The following is a 20,342-nucleotide window of genomic DNA, read 5'->3' as shown; positions in this document are numbered from 1 at the left end:
ATTTATCAAAGCTCAGCCAGGTGACACAGCCTAACACAAGCAGGGTTAGTTGGCTCTGTTGCTGACAAGCAACAGAGCAACTTCTCTGTAAGTATGTTCAGTGCTTTTTTATAGTAAGTAAGGTTGAGAGCTTTGTTTTATACTTCTCTCTCTTCAGTTGGTTAGAAAATGGTTGGTTCGGGCATCCTCTGCTTCTGTCAGTTTTCTCCACTCCATCCCTCCCACAGAGGCCATAAAGCATCTCTCTGTTTCAAAGCATCATTAAAGTGAAAAGGCTTTGGGCTACACTGGGCCTGGATAAAACACGTGAATGGGTTATTATTTTAATGAAGGAAATGTTCCTCCCCATTTGACATCTCCGTCTTGCCAGATGAGTCTTTTCATCTAGGGAGAGTCCACGTGAAAACCAAAAGCATTTCAGTCCCTATCAATTATACATGGCATGAAAACACAAGGAGATAGCCTCAAAGACAGCCTGCTCTCCGCCCCTTAGTGAACTCTGCAATGGTCAGCTCTTTCGTGTGTACTGGGAGGTGAACTGTGAGCCACCACAGGGCACAGCACACAAATGTTACGCAGCCACGTCATCCTGCCCTGTTTGTGGTACAGGATAAAGTGCTAGCTTTCATCCCAAACTGAACATGCTGCAGTAAGCCAGGCTTGAGGCAACTGCGGCACCCACAACTGTCAGTGCCTTCATTTGAGAGCCTTCAAGCTGTTCAGCTGCATTTCACTGCTGTCAGTTGCTTGAAGCACTATGAGTAAAGTACGCTTTACTCCTCACTAGAGAAGGCAGCTTGAAATCCATCACTTCCTTCAAAGCATTTCCCTACTTAAATAAATCCCCTCATTGTCTCAGAGGGGTTTAAAAAAAAAGAAACTTTGTTCCATTAATTTTGTTCCATTAAGACCTTAATTTCACTGTGTAATATACACTGGCAAGAGTCATGAAGTATTTGAAAGCACTTTTTATGAGTTGGACTGCTGTTGAACTCCAGGCATTTATGAGATGGTTGTCACCATCTGATGTTGCTGATTTCCAATAAAATTCTAGGTACTTTTCCTCTTGAAAATGACTCAAGAGACCAGACTCCTCCAGTGGGTGTCAGTAGCAACAGGGGGGCGGAGGAGGAAGGGGTATAAGAAAAGCAACTCAAGGTGAATGAAAGCAAATGGCAAGGAAGAGACAGTGGGATAAATAGCAGCTGGTGCGGTAGGTCTAAAGGCCAAACATATTTAAAGTTACATTGACTGGACTAGAGTGGACTAGCTGAGTACTGATTGTAAAAGATAAAGACCGATCAAGATTTACAAGATGAATATAAAATCAGAGACAAGGAGACCTCCAGGGGATTTAACTTGGCAGATCAATAATAACAGCCTTGGCAAAAAAAAACCAAAAACCAAACAAAACAACAAACAAAACGCCAAAAGCCAACAAAACCAAAACAGTAACCAAACAAAAGGGACTTCCATCTCTTCTAATGTGGCTGCAGGAGGAGCTACTGTTTATGAATACTATAGAATCAAAATGAAAATGATCTCATAGTTAAAAGCTGACTGAAGTTCTTGCTCTACTAGTGATTTTCTGGACTTTGCTCCTACCTCTCTTGCCTGGAGATGAGAAAACATAATATGGCGATCGTCTCCACCTTAAACTGTTTATTTTAGTAGAATAACGATTTGCTAGTACTCAGCTGGGGGCAGATTTTGGCTTCAGAAAACAACTCCTGTTTACTTGATGGCTAGATTTTAACTACTTAATATTACAATAGCTAAGAATTTCCAGTAAGCCTCTAGTTTTGATTTGAAGGACTGTAACTGTGGGAACTGGTAGGTCAAGATACCCTTTCAAAACAGAAGCTATAAGGATCAGATGAAAAGTTAGCTGAAAATCCTTGCTTCTCAAAGCTTCGGCCCTTTGAAGGAAAACTGCAGTATTATATTACAGGATTTGTGATAAAAAAGCATAAATCACCACAAACTTCTGAAAGTAGCTTAAGAATCATTTAGAAACAATGAACACTTCTAAAGAATTGCACTTTTGAAAATTAGAACAGTCTGATATGTGGGAACATAAACACACAGCAAAGGCAGGAAACATTCCTGCCTGCTTCTACTTAAGTGTTCACATATTCATAGAATCACAGAACCATAGAATGGTTTGGGTTGGAAGGGACCTTAGAGATCATCCAGTTCCAAACCCCTGCTAAACCCCAGGGACACCTTCAACAGATCAGGTTACCCAAAGCCCCACTGAACCTAATCTTGAACATCTCCCACAATGGGGCATCCACAGCTTCTCTGGGCAACCTGTTCCGGTGCTTAACCACCCTCATGGTATAAAATGTCTTTCAGCTTAAAACCAACTGTACTCCCTGATAAAGAACCCCTCCTCAACTTTCCTGCAGCCCCCCTGTTAAGTACTAGAAGGCTGCTGTAAGGTGGCCCTGGAGCCTTCTTTCCTCTAGGCTGAACACCCTCAACTCTCTCAGCCTGTCCAGTTCATCTCTGGTTAGGATGTTGATCTGACATCTCCAACAGAACCTTCTTCTAATAGGAATGGGCACTAAATGGCAGCTGTCAGGGAGAATTGAGGAGCGTTCGTGCTCTGAGTGTTAACAGCGCAATCCGTAATAGGACTGCAGAGCTGAACAACAATGAAAGAGTCTCCTATCCATACCCATGTGTGGTATAAGGGTACAAATAAGACATATCCCAGGTAATGATTGCTTAAGCTGTTCTTAAACACTCACAGAGGTCGGATCCTTTACAATTTCCCCAAGAAGTCTCTTCACTCTTCTCACTGCTAGAAAGTTCTTCCCTGCTGGAATGTAAGCCTTTTTCTTACATCCTGAATACAAGGAAGAACAGATTGTGTCATGGTTAAACCCTTCTTTGCATCACAAGTGGTTTTTTTTTTATTTTTACATATATGAACACTGCTGGCCAGTCTTCCCTCACTGTTTTCTTGAGGGTTTGTAGACTGTCTTCTCCAGACCTCTCGTTATTGTCAGGGTCCTCTTGTGGATTTCATCCATGTTTTCTTTCAAGATTGGCATCCAAACTGAGACACAGTACTCTCACACCTTCCAAACTGCTTCTTTTCATACATTTCAGTTTTCTTTATCAACAGTATAGCTTTGTTGACTTTAGCTGGTGATGCACTTCCCAGATCCTTTTCAGCAGATTCGCTCTCCAACAAACTGTTCCCGTGTTGTAGTTACCCAGAGGGATTTTTCCTGCCTAATTGTAGGACATTTCACTTGCCCCTGTTGAATTGCATCCTGTTTTTATCAGGATGCTGCTAGTTTTTGGGGATCCCATGGAAATCTAGCCCTATCTTCCATCATAGGCCAGCTCCTCACATCCTGGTGTTATCTGCAAACTGGCAAGGCAGCCCACAGTCTGTCATTTAGGTCTTTATTGACAATATTGAATACCATGAGGCCTACTTAATATTGTCTTTCACTTTGTTAACAGAGTTAAGTCTATTCATTTAGACTGTTCTCCTTCAATTTGCTTAAGAAAATGTCACTAAAATTTGTCATTTGACTAGAGTAAAAGCCAACATCTACTGTTCCTCCTTTATCCTCAAGATTGATCACCCTATCACGGACTGAAGTTAAACTGATTTGTTCTGACAGCTCACATTAGCTGTTTCTTATCTCCTTGTCATCAGCCTTGTGCACTCCAAGGGATGGCAATAGTCAGAGTCTTAGGATAGGCTGCCAGTTGCAAAAAGCCTGATACATAGGCTCATCAGCTCCTTTGAGAACTGCTAGATGCCTCTTAACACAAAGGATGGTGGAAGCTTCAGTTACTACTACTGTCTCTCTCTCCTAGGAAGCTAATGGGACTGGTGAAAACAGGGTCTTTGTTCTAGAAGAGGGATGAAGGACTCGGGAGCAGAGGAGAACTGAAAGAGATCATGGTACAAATTGGCCACAAAGGCAGGACAGGGAGGAGCAGTTGGTATTTGCCTATGAACTGAGGGGCAGGCTAAAAAGATGGGGAAGGCAGCATGGAAGAGGTCACTCCCATTGGGCTCCCCAAACATTTGGGGATCCACACCTCATTTAGCATTAATCCCTCCCTACAGAGAGAGACAACCTGTCATACAGTTTTAGTTTTAATTTTCTACACATTTCCCCACCAGGAGAAACATACAGGCACGTTTAGGCCTTTTTGTTACCTGGAGAGGAATAAATGAGAGCCACTGCCTGGAAAGTTGTTCTGTCATTCTGATATTCCCTTTTCATCCCATTAAGGTTGTCCAGGAACTAAGAGTCATCTGATCAGATTATCACCAGATATTATCAAGCTGTCTATAATTAGCTTTTTGTTGGTGAGAAGCCAGAAAATCCTCTTTGTTTGCAAGCTTGGACTATAGACAAAGAGGAGAAATATTTCATGGACGGGATTGTTTGGAAACTGCAGATCCTAATTAGCGTCTCAGCCTTTTAGTGAAGCTACATGCAGTGTTTCTCTGGGAAAAAAAGATATTTTAAACATCATCTTTTGAGGAGTGCTGGGTTGCATTCTTGAAAGGCACAGGCGCATGTGGGGCTCTGCATGTATGGATGCTTTACCACCTCCGCTCTGTTCCCTTAGTGTAGGCTTCTTCCATGTCTGCATGGTATACAACTTCCTTTCAGTGCCATTCAGCATTTAAAATTTAACAGGGGTTAAAACATAGGTTAAAAATTTGGCTGTGCCATCCACATGTAGCCTGTGCAGTCTGCACACTCAGGATCAATAACTTGAGCTTCAGAGGAATTTAGATAAGCATTCCAGTAGTCCAGATCTTTCTATAGTGTACATTAAAATTACAGTAGTTTAAGTCCAAGGTGACTTTTAATCTAAGATAACCGTTTACATTTTCAGCATCATCTTATGAGACACATTTTACCTGATTTATTTTAGAAGTTAGTTATAATTTAAATTACTAGCACATGGCTGAAATTTTCAATCTCATGTAGTAATTGTATCCTTTTTAATTCTTCCAGTGGATGCTGCAAGCTCCACATACTTTTTGTAAACACCATTTATACAGACTGCAGTACACAGAGATTAATGATACATCCATTAGTGGCATGGTTAGAAGACTGCAGTCTATTCCAACACAAACATTTTTCCTTTTTTCCCCTCCTGTTTATTTTTTTTTTGTTGTTATATTCCAGTAATTTTTCTCCCCAAACACTTGAATCAAACCAGAACTTATCACTATCATACTTTCTCTTTTCTGAGGAGAAGCATCAGCATGAAGGATGCCAAGACTCCTGAAGTAACAGAAATATAAGACTCTCCTAGTCGGCGCTATTATTTTGAATCATATAGAGATATGAGAACAAAGCCTGTTCAATGATATATAAAGGTCTTAATCAAACATCTGAATAAAACTCTGAAGCAGTTTTATCAAACCATTAATCATATGTTTTCCAAAACAGAACCAGAGCAAGAATATGCACCGTCTTCCTGCAATTTGAGTGGCTGGGGGAACTGGGGTTGTATAGTCTGGCAAAGAGGAGGCTGAGGGGAGACTTTATTGCTCTCTACAATACCTGGAAGGAGGCTGTAGTGACGTGAGTGTTAGTCTCTTCTCCCAAGTGACTAGCAGCAATAGGGTGAGAGGAAATGCCCTTAGAGCTGTGCCAGGGGAGGTTTAGATCAGATATTAGGAAAAATTTATTTACTGAAAGAGTGGTGAAGCACTGGAACATACTCCTCAGGGAAGTGGAGGTGTCACCATCCCCGGTGGTGTTAAAAAAATGTGTAGACATGGCACTTCGGGACATGATTTAATAGGCACGGTGGTGTTGGGCAGACACTGGACTTGATGATCTTAGAGGTCATTTCCAATGTTAATGATTTTATGATTCTGTGATAATTTAAACAGATTTTAAGTGAGCTATTGGCTGCTATTCTTAAGGTGAGATCGTATCAGAAAGTGAACTATTTTGCAGAGTTAATTGTGTTTATTTCTGGGAATGACACTGCCAGTTTGTGAAATAGACATTGAGTTTGTAGTGGTTGCAGTACGTAGCACTTGCTGAGGAGTAACAAAGCACACAGGCCGTTAAACTCCAGTGGTAGAGTCAAGAATAAATATGGTAAAGAGTGAACATCCGCTTCAAGTTTAAGTAGTAATGAGTTTAACTACTCCTCTCTGCTTTGCAACCAAAGAAATCAATACAGGCTTTTTTTTTTTCAGTCGAAGGGGAAGAAAACAAAGGCCATTTTGATTCAGGCCCTTTTGTATGGGTATACAAGAGAGGTGGCTTGCTGTTAGCTCTTGTGTAGTACAAAAGCTCCAGTTTCTGGGGACCATTTGCAAGGGCTAACTTTCAGCACTGCAGGTTAGTACTCCTTAGTGAGTATACTCAGTGGAGAAACAGATGATACAGAGCAGGAAAGGGATTGTGGTTATCTGGTAGAGGAGCTGCTCTCTCATACACACCTAGGGACACTAGTTTTCTGTACTTGGATTTCACTGTGGTAGATGTTCCTCTTGGTCCTCAGGCCAGCTGCACTGTGTCTCTATGTCCTTAGCACCTTGTCCTTCACTTCTCCTGCCAGACCTCCTCCTCAATAGACCTCAATTCCACACTTACACATCCCTTTCACCACCCCAACAGTTCTGTGCCTCTGTCCACACACAGCTCTCGGCCCTAGTTTCCTCCCCTTGCAAGTATCTCACAGTCTTTCTGTCGTAACTAAGACAACCCCTCTCAGCTTGGTTCTCACTTTTGCTTTTCTTTCTTCCTGTGACCAGCAAGCCAATAAGAGAATTTTCTTGCTTTCTAAGTTTACAAATCCTTGCTTTTTCCTGGAATGGATTGTGCACAAGGTGGACCAGATATTCATTGGATTTGGGTATCAAATTCTACGGCATGTCTATGGAATACTATATGCAGCACTATACTGGCTTTGTTTTCAGAAGGTTATCAGTTGGCCAGCTATAGATTACCCTGGGGATAACAGAAGGCACCTACTCGACACAAATGGTATCTGCCAAATTTCAGTTTGCAAAGCCAAACATTGAGAGGGCATGAGACAAATCCAAAGAGACACTCACCAGAGATTTTTAACAAGGGAAAAATAAGATATGTTTCCCTAGCCTGTTTTTCAAAAATACCTGAACAATCTTGGATGACATTTTCCAAAAGCAGGCATCAAAAGCAGACATTGCACATGGAATATTTTAGACCAAAAGACCAACAAAGTTAAAAGCAGCTGACTTGCATGAAGCAACCTTAAAAATAGGCAGCACAACCAGCTTACCTGAGTAATAGTGAACTGCAAACAATACAGGAGTTTGTGAAATCTGAACTTGCAACCCAAGATATTCCTGCAGGGCAAGGACATTTTCATCTCCCCAAACAGCAGCAAGTGGCATTCCTGTTATGACTAACACAACTGTTCTGAACCCAAGGAATACGCCACGGGGAAGGGATATGCTAACCTTGTTTGCACAGTCATTTGGCTCACTCTTTTAAGTATTCTGTAATACCAGCTAGGTCTTGAGTCTTGCCTACAGCGGGAATTTAGCCACTGGTATGGACTGTGTCTGGCGGATTGCTCTGGTATGCAGATTTACCCTTTGGTGAAAATTGCAGGGTAGGCAGGGCTCTTGATATAGTTAAAACCCATACATCCTACTGCCAGACTTAGCTCTTAGCTCAGCCAAACTTAGAAGCCTAAAGTCGGGGCCAAACTGAGCTCTTTGCATAACCTGCAGAAGTATTCACACTGAAGAGGTTTCTAGGTTTCTCTGGTAAGATGTTAACTGACAGCACTTTCAGTCATTTCAAGGGCCTAGAGAACAGCTATAAAAGTGAGGAAAGCTGAAGAATATGTTGGATTTTTTTTTCAATAGGAGACTCTAGGTACTTCTTTACAGAGGCTATTAAAAAGAAGGTGAAGAAGTGACTTGATTTGAGGCTCACAGTACTGATGCAACTTTTCATGGTAGCAAAGTGGTGGCTAGTAATTGCAGCTAAATAAAAAAAATCAGTATAGAAATGTAGTGACGTTTTTTAAACAATGAAAGTAATTAAACTTTGGGAGAAAAGGGCTGTGATTAATCCTTTCTTACTGGCATCTGTCAAGCCTAGATATCTTCCTGAAAAATATTTTCAAAATCAAATTAATTCAGGGTGCCATAAAGTAAAATCCAAAACCATGAACTTCCAGGGTTTTAGTTACAACTTCCCACCATTGCTAAGTACAGCTACCACTGAAGTGTAAAGATGTAGATGTATTTTGGCTCTACAGGTGCTTCAATCTATATTTTGCCTAACCTTGTGCTGAGCAAGGCCACGCAAATTAGCCTTAACAGTACCATTATTTACTGGTACCAGGTCTGTATTGCACTTCTCAAATTGTTGTAACCAGTGGAACTGTCTGGCATAGACTGAGTCCACAAGTTAAAACTTAGAAATCTAGGCTTAACACTCCTAGAAATAAAAACAGTCAAAATTCGTACCTCCTTGCTTAATTATTGACAGTCTAGATGTGGCACTTAGGGACATGGTTTAGTGGTGATCTTGGCAATGTTAGGTTTATGGTTTGGACTCATCTAAATGATTTTGTGATTCTGTGATCCAGTTGGGGAGTGTGATGGACAGGGTCTCTCCATTGGAGCTAGCAGCATTAACCTTCTCCCCCTTGCCATAGCACATTTCACACAATACTTTCAAAATGGCTTATTTTACAGCAGATAGGGAGCCTTCATCAGCATGTGTAATACAAGTTTTTAAAAATCAGGAGTTACTTATTGCTTAAGTTGGCACAGTAGATCAGCTGCGAAATTGAGAATGATAACCAAGGAGATGTAGCCACTGGATACTGTGTTACAATGACAATGAGACCTACAGGGAATAGCTGACTATAGGTTTTCATCTGCTCACCAAAGAGCTACTAGAGATGGTGGTATGTGGGACCAAGCCTCTGCAGTTTCAAAAAAGCAGGAGGAGGAGAAGGTGGATAAACCTCTCAATTCTGTTTCTTTGAGTGAGCTCTGTTCCTTGGAAGGATTCACTGGGGGCACATTATGAACCCAGAAAGAGGGTGTTGAGGTGTTTGTTTGATGTCCTAAACAAACAATTCCAACCAGAGATGCACATGTCTGTTTAGGAAAGCAACATGTTTTCAAAACAATTCTCCCTTGACTGAATTAGGTAGGAAGCACGAGGATTCCCTGTCTCTTCCATTTCTGAAAGCTAACTTACTAACAGCCTTAATATTTGCAGTGAATCACCATCCATTAAGATCATTTTAGTCCACCAAGAGCTGAGAGCACACACCTCTAAATATTTATGAGAGATACTCTCTCCAGGTTCATCTCCAAACACCACTTCCAATACTGGCTTTCCAAATGGCCAACTCTTCCAGCAGAATTGTTTCCCGCATGTCCATCTGCTCGCTTTGTTCACATGAACATGCATCTCTCCTGCTAGACATGTGGTACTGACTTCTTTCAGCTGCCTGCACGGTTAGTGGGGATGCCCTGCAGAATCTTTGCTGTGAATGTGAATCACAGAAAGAACCCAGCTGGATATCTGGAAGCCCGTTTGGGTTTATGAATTAGCAGGATGTAGGAGACTTTATTTTCTTTTAAACCCATCCATGAAGCAAGTTCAATATGGAATTACTGAGTTAATATACACAAATAGACCACCTGTCATTTTTCACAGAGTCATTTCTGTGACTCTACTGGAAATACCAAGTAGTAAATGAACAGAGAGACTGAAATCCACCCCCAGTTGCTCTGAAAGGCAGTTTCACAGAAAATGAAAGGCTGGATCAGATTGGCAGCGTGCAGAAAGCTACTGCCACTGCTGTACATACTACTGGTCAGCAGATAAACAAAGCAATCCCGTTTCCAGGGCTGTGAAGCCAGCAGTAAATTTACACAGCCATCTTTTTAATAGCTTTGAAAAAGAAAGGAAAACAGGTCACACTCATTTCAAGCTCCATTAGAAACAGAGAGAGAAAAATCAGTATTTGACAAATAGGAAGGGACAAATTCTGGATAGGGAAGTGCTGCTAAGCTTTTAGAAACATCTGTGTTTTTTAACTGGCAATCAAATAGTGAGTGACCAGATGTCTTTGAAATACATATGCAATTTAATGACAGTTGTTAAAATATATTGAGAGTCCATCATTAAAGCAAATGGGACAAAGCTCTTGTTAGTAATTACTGCGTCACTCAACCAAACGTATCAGCAGTGGGGCTGGTTCTGTAGTCCTTGCTTAACTCATACGTATCATCAATTCTTTGCTGGTAAAAGGCTGTTTATGGTTGTTTGCAGTTATATATTTAAGCTTTAAATGTGTACTTGGATTAGGAATGTATTCTGTGCATCTTAACTGATCATAGGTTTGGATTAATTTGGGTTGGAAGGAATCTCAGGAGGTCATCTTGCCAACCTCCTGCTCATGAAATATAAATTGAGATACAGAGAAGGTGCAGGGCTTACTTTAGGCGTGCTGGGGAAGGGGATCAAGAACTGTACTATATTCCAGATCTAGCATCATATCCTTTCAGCTGCAGGTTGCGGTTACCATACAAAAAGTCTGTCTGTTCATTCGTGGCACCTGAACTGTGCCAACTTGGATTTCCAGGAGCAGTGAATCGCCTTGTTGCCAGAGGCCCACTGAGTAACACCACCTGCCATGGGAAATTTATCACTAGGCCCTGGCACTTGACACTGGCAGCCTCTGATCTGATCCTTGAAGCAGCATCCTGTCTTCCTTCCACAAAATGTGTCATTCCAAAAGTTACCTTGGGTTGCAGCGCTAGGTGGGCTTGTGGACAGCACAGCTTTCTTTTTTCTTTTTTTTTTTTTCTTTTCTTTTCCGCTCCTCGAATACTGTGTTCAGTTCTGGGCCTCTCACCACAAGAAGGATGTTGAGGCTCTGGAGAGAGTCCAGAGAAGAGCAACAAAGCTGGTGAAAGGGCTGGAGAACAGGCCTTATGAGGAGTGGCTGAGAGAGCTGGGGTTGTTTAGCCTAAAGAAGAGGAGGCTGAGGGGTGACCTCATTGCTCTCTACAACTACCTGAAAGGAGGTTGTAGAGAGGAGGGTGCTGGCCTCTTCTCCCAAGTGACAGGGGACAGGACAAGAGGGAATGGCCTCAAGCTCCGCCAGGGGAGGTTTAGGCTAGACGTTAGGAAAAAATTCTTTACAGAAAGGGTCATTGGGCACTGGAACAGGCTGCCCAGGGAGGTGGTTGATTCACCTTCCCTGGAGGTGTTTAAGGCACGGGTGGACGAGGTGCTGAGGGATATGGTTTAGTGTTTGGTAGGAACGGTTGGACTCGGTGATCCAGTGGGTCTCTTCCAACCTGGTTATTCTGTGATTCTGTGATTTCCCCAAAGGCTGTGACTGCATCATGTCCTGTTCTTGTCAGTGTTCTTTAAATCATTCTTAATGCCCACTATGCCTAATGAAGTTTAGACCACCAGAGTAAGCACTACTGTAAGCCACGAGCAAGGCCCTAAAGCATGTCTCAAGGATCTTGCTTTTTCCTCTTTATTTCACTCCTAGTTGTGGGAAAATCACTATGGGAATTTTCTCCAGCTCCTTGACATTTATGCAAAAATTGTACTATAGCACAGAGTCCTCAGCATGCTGTTTCTTCACTATGTTACCTTTTCTATTAGGAAGTCAGCAGAACTGACATCTCGGGATGAACTTGTGTTGCAATACTTTGCAGAAACCACACAGCCTAGCACATTTATTCCCTGTACTGCAGGTCCGGGTGCCTCTGTTTTTCTAGCAGCACAATGCCTTGTTGTCTCCTGTAGCAAAACTCAGTACTGGATAAAAGGCAATTAAATATTATTTGTAAATCTAACAGCCCTGGATTAAGCTCAGTAAAAAATTTGATCTAATTTAATCCCTTTTTTCCTTGTCAGATGACTGCCTTTTTGTACTTTCCTGAGCTCCAGCCCTCACTTTGAGAAGCAGTTCTTCTACAAACGAAGCCAGTTGCTGCCACGATACTGTACGGTGTTCCCACTCTGTGGAGGGATGTTTACGTTCTCGTTCTATCCCCATTAGTCCCGTCACCCCCCAGCAGACACAGTCCCTTCATTATGCAATGCCAAAAATAGAAGCATTGGTATTCAAATTGTGAACAATTGGGATTGGCAAACAACCATATGACTGCACAGTTCTGAATCACCAGTCTGAGTAATTTCCCTCACCTAAGCAGGCAGGGAGAAATATCGCACTAATGTTCTCCTGTGTGTCTTGTCTGTCTCCCTGTCTTCCCTATCCCCTGCAGCCTGCCTGCTCCAGGCTGAGCTGGTGAATTATGAACGAGTCAAGGAGTACTGCCTCAAAGTGCTTCAGAAAGAAGGTGAGAACTTCAAGGCACTGTATCGATCGGGAGTGGCGTTTTACCACCTGGGTGACTTCAACAAGGCCCTCTACTACCTGAAGGAGGCAAGATCCCGCCAGCCAACAGGTATGAGGGGAAAGCAGGGACGTGGCTTTGCATTGAGCACGTCTTCATTTCTTTTCATGAGACTTTGTCCCTGACTTGATTTTATTGATTTCCACAGGGACAAGCATTAGTCACTGTATCCTTACCTGTACTCCCCTTCAAGCACTCCTGAGTAGTGCAGCAAGGTTGCAGTGCCTGAGGATTAACCACTGCTGTGGCTGCATCACAACTTGAAAGGTGGCATTGTTTCTAGAATGCCCTCTGTGCAGGGGTCCTGCCTCTTTGTCCCTCCCTAGTTTATTTTTTAAGAAGAACGCAGGATGGGGAAGAGTGTATCCAAATCGTTACGTTTTCTGACTCTTTGAGAACAAGCTTCTACCCTTTAGCAAAGACAGGAGATTATTTGTAATCCCCAATAGCTATGCCTTCCAGCATCCCAGTAAAGGGTTAGTATTTTAATTTGATCAAAGAGACAGACGTTTACTCACAAAGCATTCATCAAAGATCTTTAACTTCTGCTGTGCAATCAGCGAAGTGTCTGTCATCCGTGCATCAAAATCCAACAATAAACTTTGGAACAACAGAGAAATTATATATTTGAACAATTTGGGCTTCCCAGAGTAACCGTCTTTATGCTGACCTACCCAACCTCAGAAGGCAGGTACAAGGTCACAAGGAAGAAATGCTGCTTTTTTTTTTTTTTTTCAAAGAACCACCTAACAGGGAGATAAAACTACACTAGTGTTTAAACCATTTGCCTCAAGCTCCTCCAGGGGAGATTTAGGCTGGACATTAGGAAAAAAATTTTCACAGAAAGGGTCATTGGGCACTGGAACGGGCTACCCAGGGAGGTGGTTGATTCACCTTCCCTGGAGGTGTTTAAGGTACAGGTGGACGAGGTGCTAAGGGGCATGGTTTAGTGTTTGATAGGAATGGTTGGACTCGATGACCCGGTGGGTCTCTTCCAACCTGGTTATTCTATGATTATATGATTCTATGATTCTATTTCTGTTAAAATAAAGGAATTTTGCAATACTTAAAGAAAAGTTAAAGGATCACAAGAAAGCCACATGTAAAGAAAATTCCACATGACAGAGCTTCTACCCAAACCTGAGAAAGTAGAGTGGGAACTGGGCATGAAACAGGAGTGAACCTGGGTCCGAGCAGAGCACAGAGAAGCTGATATTCATTGAACTTGAGGAAGCAAGGGAGGCTGAGCTGGCTGCGGTTGGTGTCCTACAGGCATTGGCCCTGCAGGGCTCCTGCAGTGGCTGTGCCTTGGAGGAGCACCAGGGAGTGTGTGTGCTTAGGGGTGTGCTGGGTTCTCCGTCCTTGTCCGTGTCCCATGAGGGTGCCTGGTCCCATCTGCCATGCTTGGCCATGGGCTCTGGGCAGTCTGACAGCACAGCTGTGCACCCCATACTGCCTAAGCAAATGTGCTTAAAAGCTCAGTTTAGCCTATTTTAGTTTACAGCATGCCCTTCTGCTTTCAGTCCTTGCCAGAACCAGGAAATGGAGATGCCTATGCAAGAGAAAAAATAGATGGTGGAAAATAAGAGGTTATCGTAACCTTTAGGTTCTGACTAGAGTCAGATGTGAATGAGAGCTTTTGGCTGAACCATTTTGCTTCCTTTTTTAAATATGTATTTTTATGCTTCTCCCCCCTCAATGATACGATTAGATATCCCTCATTGCATCTTGAAATAAATACTAATTTATGCAACAGCAACAGCTTCAAATACCGCAGCTTGTTGCAAAAACATACCAGAAAGTGTCTCCAAAGGCCCTTAATGTATACAGAAAACAGTTCTGGCCTTCAGCCCTGCATCAGAGACTCTTCCCTTCTATTGTTAGACCATTCAAGGCCATTGTTCCACTGTTTTATTTATGATTATGGAAAACTTGAAGGGTATTCAGGAGAAAGAAGGGAATATATACAGTAAGAAAGGACATGGCTGTTAAAACACAGCAGTAGGAATCAGGTAACAGTATAAAAAATTACTGTGTGACCTGGAATAAATCAGTATCACCACTTTCAGTGTCTCCATCTGCAAAATGTGACTGTTTCCCTTTATCTGAGGTTTCACAAGGCTCACTGTAAAAAAAGCACTTGGTTGTTGTTACAGTCATGTTCTGTGTATTCTTTTTTTTCTAATAAGGAATGTTTTGGCACAAATCACTGGCAGTTATTCTGTTTGGTGGAAATGATTTAAAATGGTAAAGAGGAATTAGCTAGTAAAGGGTTTTACTGTTCTAAAGGGCTGTCAGCACAGCAAATCTCTTACGGCTATTTACTGTCTGTCAAGGGTGAAGGTTGGGTTTGGCCTGATTTCTTATGCTACCTCCAAACAAAAATCACAAGAGCAGATTCAAATAACACAAGATAATTGTATATCCCTCCTTCCTAAGGGAGGGGAAAGCTGCTGTTAAATTGTACAAAGCATACATGCAGCCCTCTACATACCTGCTATCCAGAAGGTGGTGCAGTACATTACGAAGCTGAAATTTGGCAGCCAAACATGCACCTGACCTTCAAGGCTTCCTCAGCACTTTCCCACTGATGGGGCCACACTGTCAAGGTAGGTACTGACTGGGATTGAGACCGGACCGTCATCTGGCCTAGTGATATGAAACACCCACAGCTATTCTTTGCTGCAGACTGCATGTACTAGCCAGATTTTCCGTGCAGTGTGGAGTGGGCTCACAGCTGAGTTTAGGATCTCTCTTCTTGAATACCACTGACTCAGAATTCCTGGATGCAAACCCCAGGCCATGGTGTCTGCACCGCAGATAAGCAACTGGGCTCTGAAGCTACAGGGGAGAAGCTGCAATGACCTTTAAAATGGCAGGAGGCCACTCTGCACCAGGGCACAGGCATGGTCCTAAGTGCCAGGAGATGTTCTCATTGCAGCTTTGCCATCATCTCTTACCATGGGTCTGATCAGTGACCGGAATCCTTACCTGTTACTCCCACATCTGCAGGAAGGGAACACTTCTTCCTCACTGAGAGATGAGTCTCTTCATTAACATTTGCATTTAGCTTTGAAATACTTCTGCAGGCAGAGCTAGTCTGGTGCAATATTATTTGATGGGAAAGACTTGACAGGGTTCCACTTCTGTAAACAGCATGCTGCTGTCATGTCTTTGGTGAAATAGTGGCTCTCGAAACAGAAGCAAAACTTGCCAAAACCTGCACAGGAGATTTATAACTAGCTTGCAATAGGAGTATCTCCCACCCTCTATCAGACTACACCTTATTTTGCCCCTGGCTTCCCATGCATGTGGAAATCTCCCAGCTGAGTGAAGCTGTGCCAGGAGCAGCTATCTACCTTGTCTTCAAACTAAAGGGAGTTGGCAACCTTGCATTGCATAATTATGTACTGAGCCCCCCTCTGTCCCTCAGCTGCCCATCGACTCCCTGCAGGCCGAGGCAGGTGTGATTTCCTGACATGCCTATGCAGTTATCACCTGCACAGGGCAGACGTTCAAAGCATGAAACTCAGCAGCAGGGACATTTACTCAGGCTGCAGCCCATCAAAGCCTAGAAGGGCGCGGGGCAGAGGGACTGCAGTGAGGGGCAGGCAGCGCAGCAGGACTCTGGCCAGGCTATGAGCCCTGTCTTTACACTGCTGGGCATTAGCCTCCTGCCTGCCACCTGAAGTGATTTTTAGGCTTAAAATTCAGGGCTGCCCTCTCAATTGAATTTCTTCACCCTGTGAGGTGTCTGTACAACTAAAACCAATCCTGTTTTTTAAAAAAAACTGCTTAAAATTTGCTGGGCTGGTATGAAATGCTCGTGCATGAACAGCCAGCGATGCTGGTGCACCTTGGCTAACACAACAGCAGAAATTCATGGCTAATTAAGAACGCCCCAAACAGTGCAAGTAATTTAATCACTGAATCCCACTGTCTGGACTGACTAGGATGGTACAGTTGAACCTGCAGAAGACCTAGTAGGGTGACCCACCTCACCGGAGACACCCCTGAGAATTCACAACAGCATTAGCAGAGCCTAATGGCATATTTGTAGAGAGCTGTGTGCGAAGGGGAAATTATCTGTTGCTCACTGTCTCAGCTCTGTCTGAGGGCACAGTAGAGATGTCCCCTTTTTCTGTTTAAAGGAAACTTCGCACACACAGCTACTTTGGGGAGTGCAGTATCCACACTTGCTAGTGCTGGGTGTGTTACCTGTAAGTTGTTCATCTCTGGAGCTCAAGCACTTCTTGTTTCCTTAGCTTGTGTGGGGTACCACATTGCTGTTTGGATCAGGAGGAGACAAGATTGCCCTCTTGACTGTGGACTGCAACGCACTTCAGATTGGTCTTTGAGGATCTAATAACTTAAAAGAACTAAGCTGGCCCTGGATGGCCATATGAGTACAGCTGTGAGCAAAGAACCATTTTTCAATCAATACATAAATGAAAATAGCTGATGTTTTACTTGCTTGCTTCTGATAATGCATGGCTTTCACCACTATATGGGTGCGATGTGCATGGGATATCATTTGCATGATAGAAAATCCACATGATTTGAGAAAGGATTGACCATGACTGCAGAATCCTGGGGTCTGTCTGGAGATACGTACTCATTCAGATCAAGCTGTGCTTCAGGGTGAACAGGTTCCCTCATTGCTGAGGCCAGAAGGTAAAACAAAACTCACATGTTCCTTATGCTGTGTTGGTGCACTGAAATACCAGAAGAGGGTTCAGCTGACTGCCTGCACAGTGCTGGGATCTCACTGTTCTCTACAGGGATGAATTAGTATTCTCTACCCCTCGGAACTTCATTAGACGGAAGAGACGAGGCAGTATGCAGCATGCCACATATGACAAAAATGCAGATAGAGTGTCAGGGCGGAAGGAATTACAAATATGAAATGTAAGGAAAGCAAGGGTACAAAGAGAATGTGAAGGACGTTCTTCCCGGTTCAACTCATCATGGAAAAATGTGAGAAGAGTGAAATAGGCTCTAAAAGGAATAGGAGGGTGAAAAGGCAGAGCATAACTGTACGCAAAAGTGCCTTTGGGGGCTTAATGCAGGCACTGAGGGAAGGGAAGCCAATGAATGCGGCATTCCAGAAGAACGGGCAAAGGTGACCTGGGTAGTTTCAACTCTGTGAGTTCAACTGTGCTGACCAAGAGTAATCGGAGAGAGGGTAACAACTAGCTAAAACAAGATCATGAGCAACCCAAATTAGACCAGGATAGAAAACACAAGTTAGACCAGGTTCTCCAAAACCAAAGCCACAGGATGTGTTTCAGAGGCCCTTCCAACTGATGCTGTTCTTGTAGGCAGCACTGGAGTCGTGTTGCTCCCTAGGTGATGCACCGGGGATAAAGGTGCACTGTGTCTGTCTTCCACAGGGAGTTGTAACCACTGTACGTGTATGTGTGTTCTCTTTCCCTGCAGATACCAATGTCATACGATATATCCAGCTGACAGAGATGAAGCTCAGCAGATGTTCCCAGAGGGAGAAAGAAGCTTTGTGAAAATGAAGCTGCTTCAGCTGAAGTGCCCAAGGGGGAACATTTCCTTCCTAGAAGCTCATTTGGTGGATTTTCCTGTTTGCTCTGCCTCATCCTCATCTCCTCATCCGTCCACTCTCCCTTGCTCTTCATTGAATCCCAATTTTTAAAAAAAAAAAAAGACTTAGATGCTGGATATGGCTGCTTGCCAACCATGGTAATACCCCTTCCCTGTGTCAGGAGAGCACAACAACCACAGCCAGCTTTGTTCCAAGGCAGTGTCACACACCTGGAGTAGGCAATGCCGGGGGACCTTTCTGGTCCTGAGCTGACTGTCTATTATTTTTAGGGAAGCAACCCCCAGAACAATGACTTCTGACCAGGCAAGTTGGAGACAAACAGTGATTAGTGGAGCTTGGAAAGAGCTAAGAAACCAAGAGAGCTATTGGTCATTTCATAGGGGGTAGCAAATGCCTTTTTACCATCAGTTCCCTCTGCCTGCTTCTCCAGTGTGTGTTATCAGTCTCCAGTGAGAGCTCACATGCTCCCAGTCTAATACCAGTGAAAACTGTTTCTAAACATCCTCTTACTGAAAGCACAGAGCACCCTATGAACTCCCCTGGCAGAGCTGCCCAGTGCTGGAGGAGAAGGCTGTGGGCTATCACAGAACGCTGGACAGACTGTGAAAGCATGGTGTACAGTGTGAGGGAAAAACTGTGAAATAATTCATTAAAAGCAAATAAAAATTATTAATAGGCAACAAGTCCAGGCATTGCTTTTCGAAGGGACCTCTTGGGTTCCCCATGTCCCAACAGACAACATTGTCTAGTGGGGGGTGGCATGGGGTGGGCAGCAAGGGACATCTCCATTTTTATCTTGACTCTGCCAACGTCTTGTGTGATCTTGGGCAAGACACTTAGCCTCTCTGTGCCTCAGTTTCCCCATCTGTACACTGGGGATAATACCTCCCTACCTCGCAGGGGTGTTGTGAGGATGTATTAGTTAATGTTTATAAGTAACAGTACAGTGATGTACAGTGCTAAGTATTATTAGAACATTGGATTGAGGTCTTGGTTCTCCCACCTTGTGTTGGTGCTTCCTGTGTCCTGATTTTCTTTTGTAGGAGAGCACACTGTTGACAAACAGGGCAGGACCAAGAGCTTTAGAGCCTGTTTTAATAGTCCATAGGGCCTACTCCGACAGTCTGATTCCTTCTCAGGTTCCTTGGCTCAAGGTTCTTTTTCCGAAATTTCCAGTAATGGGATTAGTAAGTGCCAGAAACACATTACCGGTGTGACTGCCTCATCTGTGGCCCAAAGACACCTGCTCCCAGTGCAGGATGTATGAGTGATCTCATCTTATGGTCAGTGGGAAGTCAGTGTACTGGGAGATACTTCACTGGCCCTCAGCTGAAACATGGAAGCTGAAACAGTTTCCACGGAGCTGGACAGACAAAGTTCAGCTAAGTGCTGTGTGCTTTGGTCTGAGCAGATGTAGTGTCTGAAGACAGTTGGCTCTGGCATCCCAAATGCCAGCTGTGGTATATCACCACATATTTCTCTAGCCAAAATTTGAAAGAGTTGATAGAGAAACATCATGAGAAAACGCAAATCTCTATCACTGTGTCTGAAAAAACTGAAGTCATGCTCTTTAGCTCAGGGACAGATACAGCCCACACTGGCTGTGGGGAAGAGAGCATATTAAAGTGAAGTATAATTCTCTGAGATAAGGTGGACCTACATCACGTGTGTGAAATTTACATTATCTGGATGGCATCATAAGTTCGTGGTCCAGGTGGATGGTGGGAAGCAGCTGCTTCCCAAAACTGAGAGCACTGTGTGCAGCTACTGTGATGGAAGGGGCTGTGTCCTGGAGGCAGCACAGTCACCTTCCTCAGATGACCCATAGTTCATACATCTGTACCCGAAACAGCAAGCATCTCTCCCCACCACTACATGTCTGAGTTATATATGAGGACACAGCTGCTGCTAGGACAACGATTGAGTTAAAGGCAAAGAGGACAAATAAGGAAGATTCTCTATGTGATTATTAACTAGGAAAGAGAAAACAGGGCAATGTGTGCTTGGGTGCATGTAAGGTGTACTGTTTAAAAAACAGAACTAATAAAATTCCACTTCTTGGGCACATGCAGTCTTCCATAACTCAAATACATGGCAGCACACAGCAAATTCTAATAGAAGTGACTCCCCCATGCTTCAAATTGATCATGACAGCTGCGTGTGTCTCTTCACTAGGAGTGAAATGAGGATTCAGCCTGCAGGCCATGCAGGAGGAAAGGACACCACCTACACAAAGTCTTTGCCCCTGGAAAGCTCAGGCAAGCAGAGGCAGGCTTGTTACTCATGACCTTAATGTAAGAGAAAGGGCATTTTCCAGTCACCAAAGATGTAGGTGCATGG

General features: G+C 43.5%; 1 protein-coding gene across 1 annotated transcript in view; it reads left to right on the top strand.

Moving 5' to 3' along the window:
• TTC9 (tetratricopeptide repeat domain 9) overlaps window positions 1-20,006 on the top strand; it is a 31,617-nt gene extending 11,611 nt beyond the window's left edge. Inside the window, exons 2-3 of the mRNA XM_069858167.1 lie at window positions 12,296-12,478; window positions 17,867-20,006. Coding sequence (XP_069714268.1) covers window positions 12,296-12,478; window positions 17,867-17,946 — 263 coding nt within the window. The 3' untranslated portion in view covers window positions 17,947-20,006. The remainder of the gene's footprint in view (window positions 1-12,295; window positions 12,479-17,866) is intronic.
• The last annotated feature ends 336 nt before the right edge of the window (window positions 20,007-20,342 follow it).

Source organism: Phaenicophaeus curvirostris, chromosome 5, assembly GCF_032191515.1.
Source record: "Phaenicophaeus curvirostris isolate KB17595 chromosome 5, BPBGC_Pcur_1.0, whole genome shotgun sequence".
Classification (NCBI taxonomy): Eukaryota; Metazoa; Chordata; class Aves; order Cuculiformes; family Cuculidae; genus Phaenicophaeus; species Phaenicophaeus curvirostris.
The sequence above is the reverse complement of the archived record's forward strand: the minus strand, read 5'-3'. Positions and strand labels throughout refer to the sequence as shown.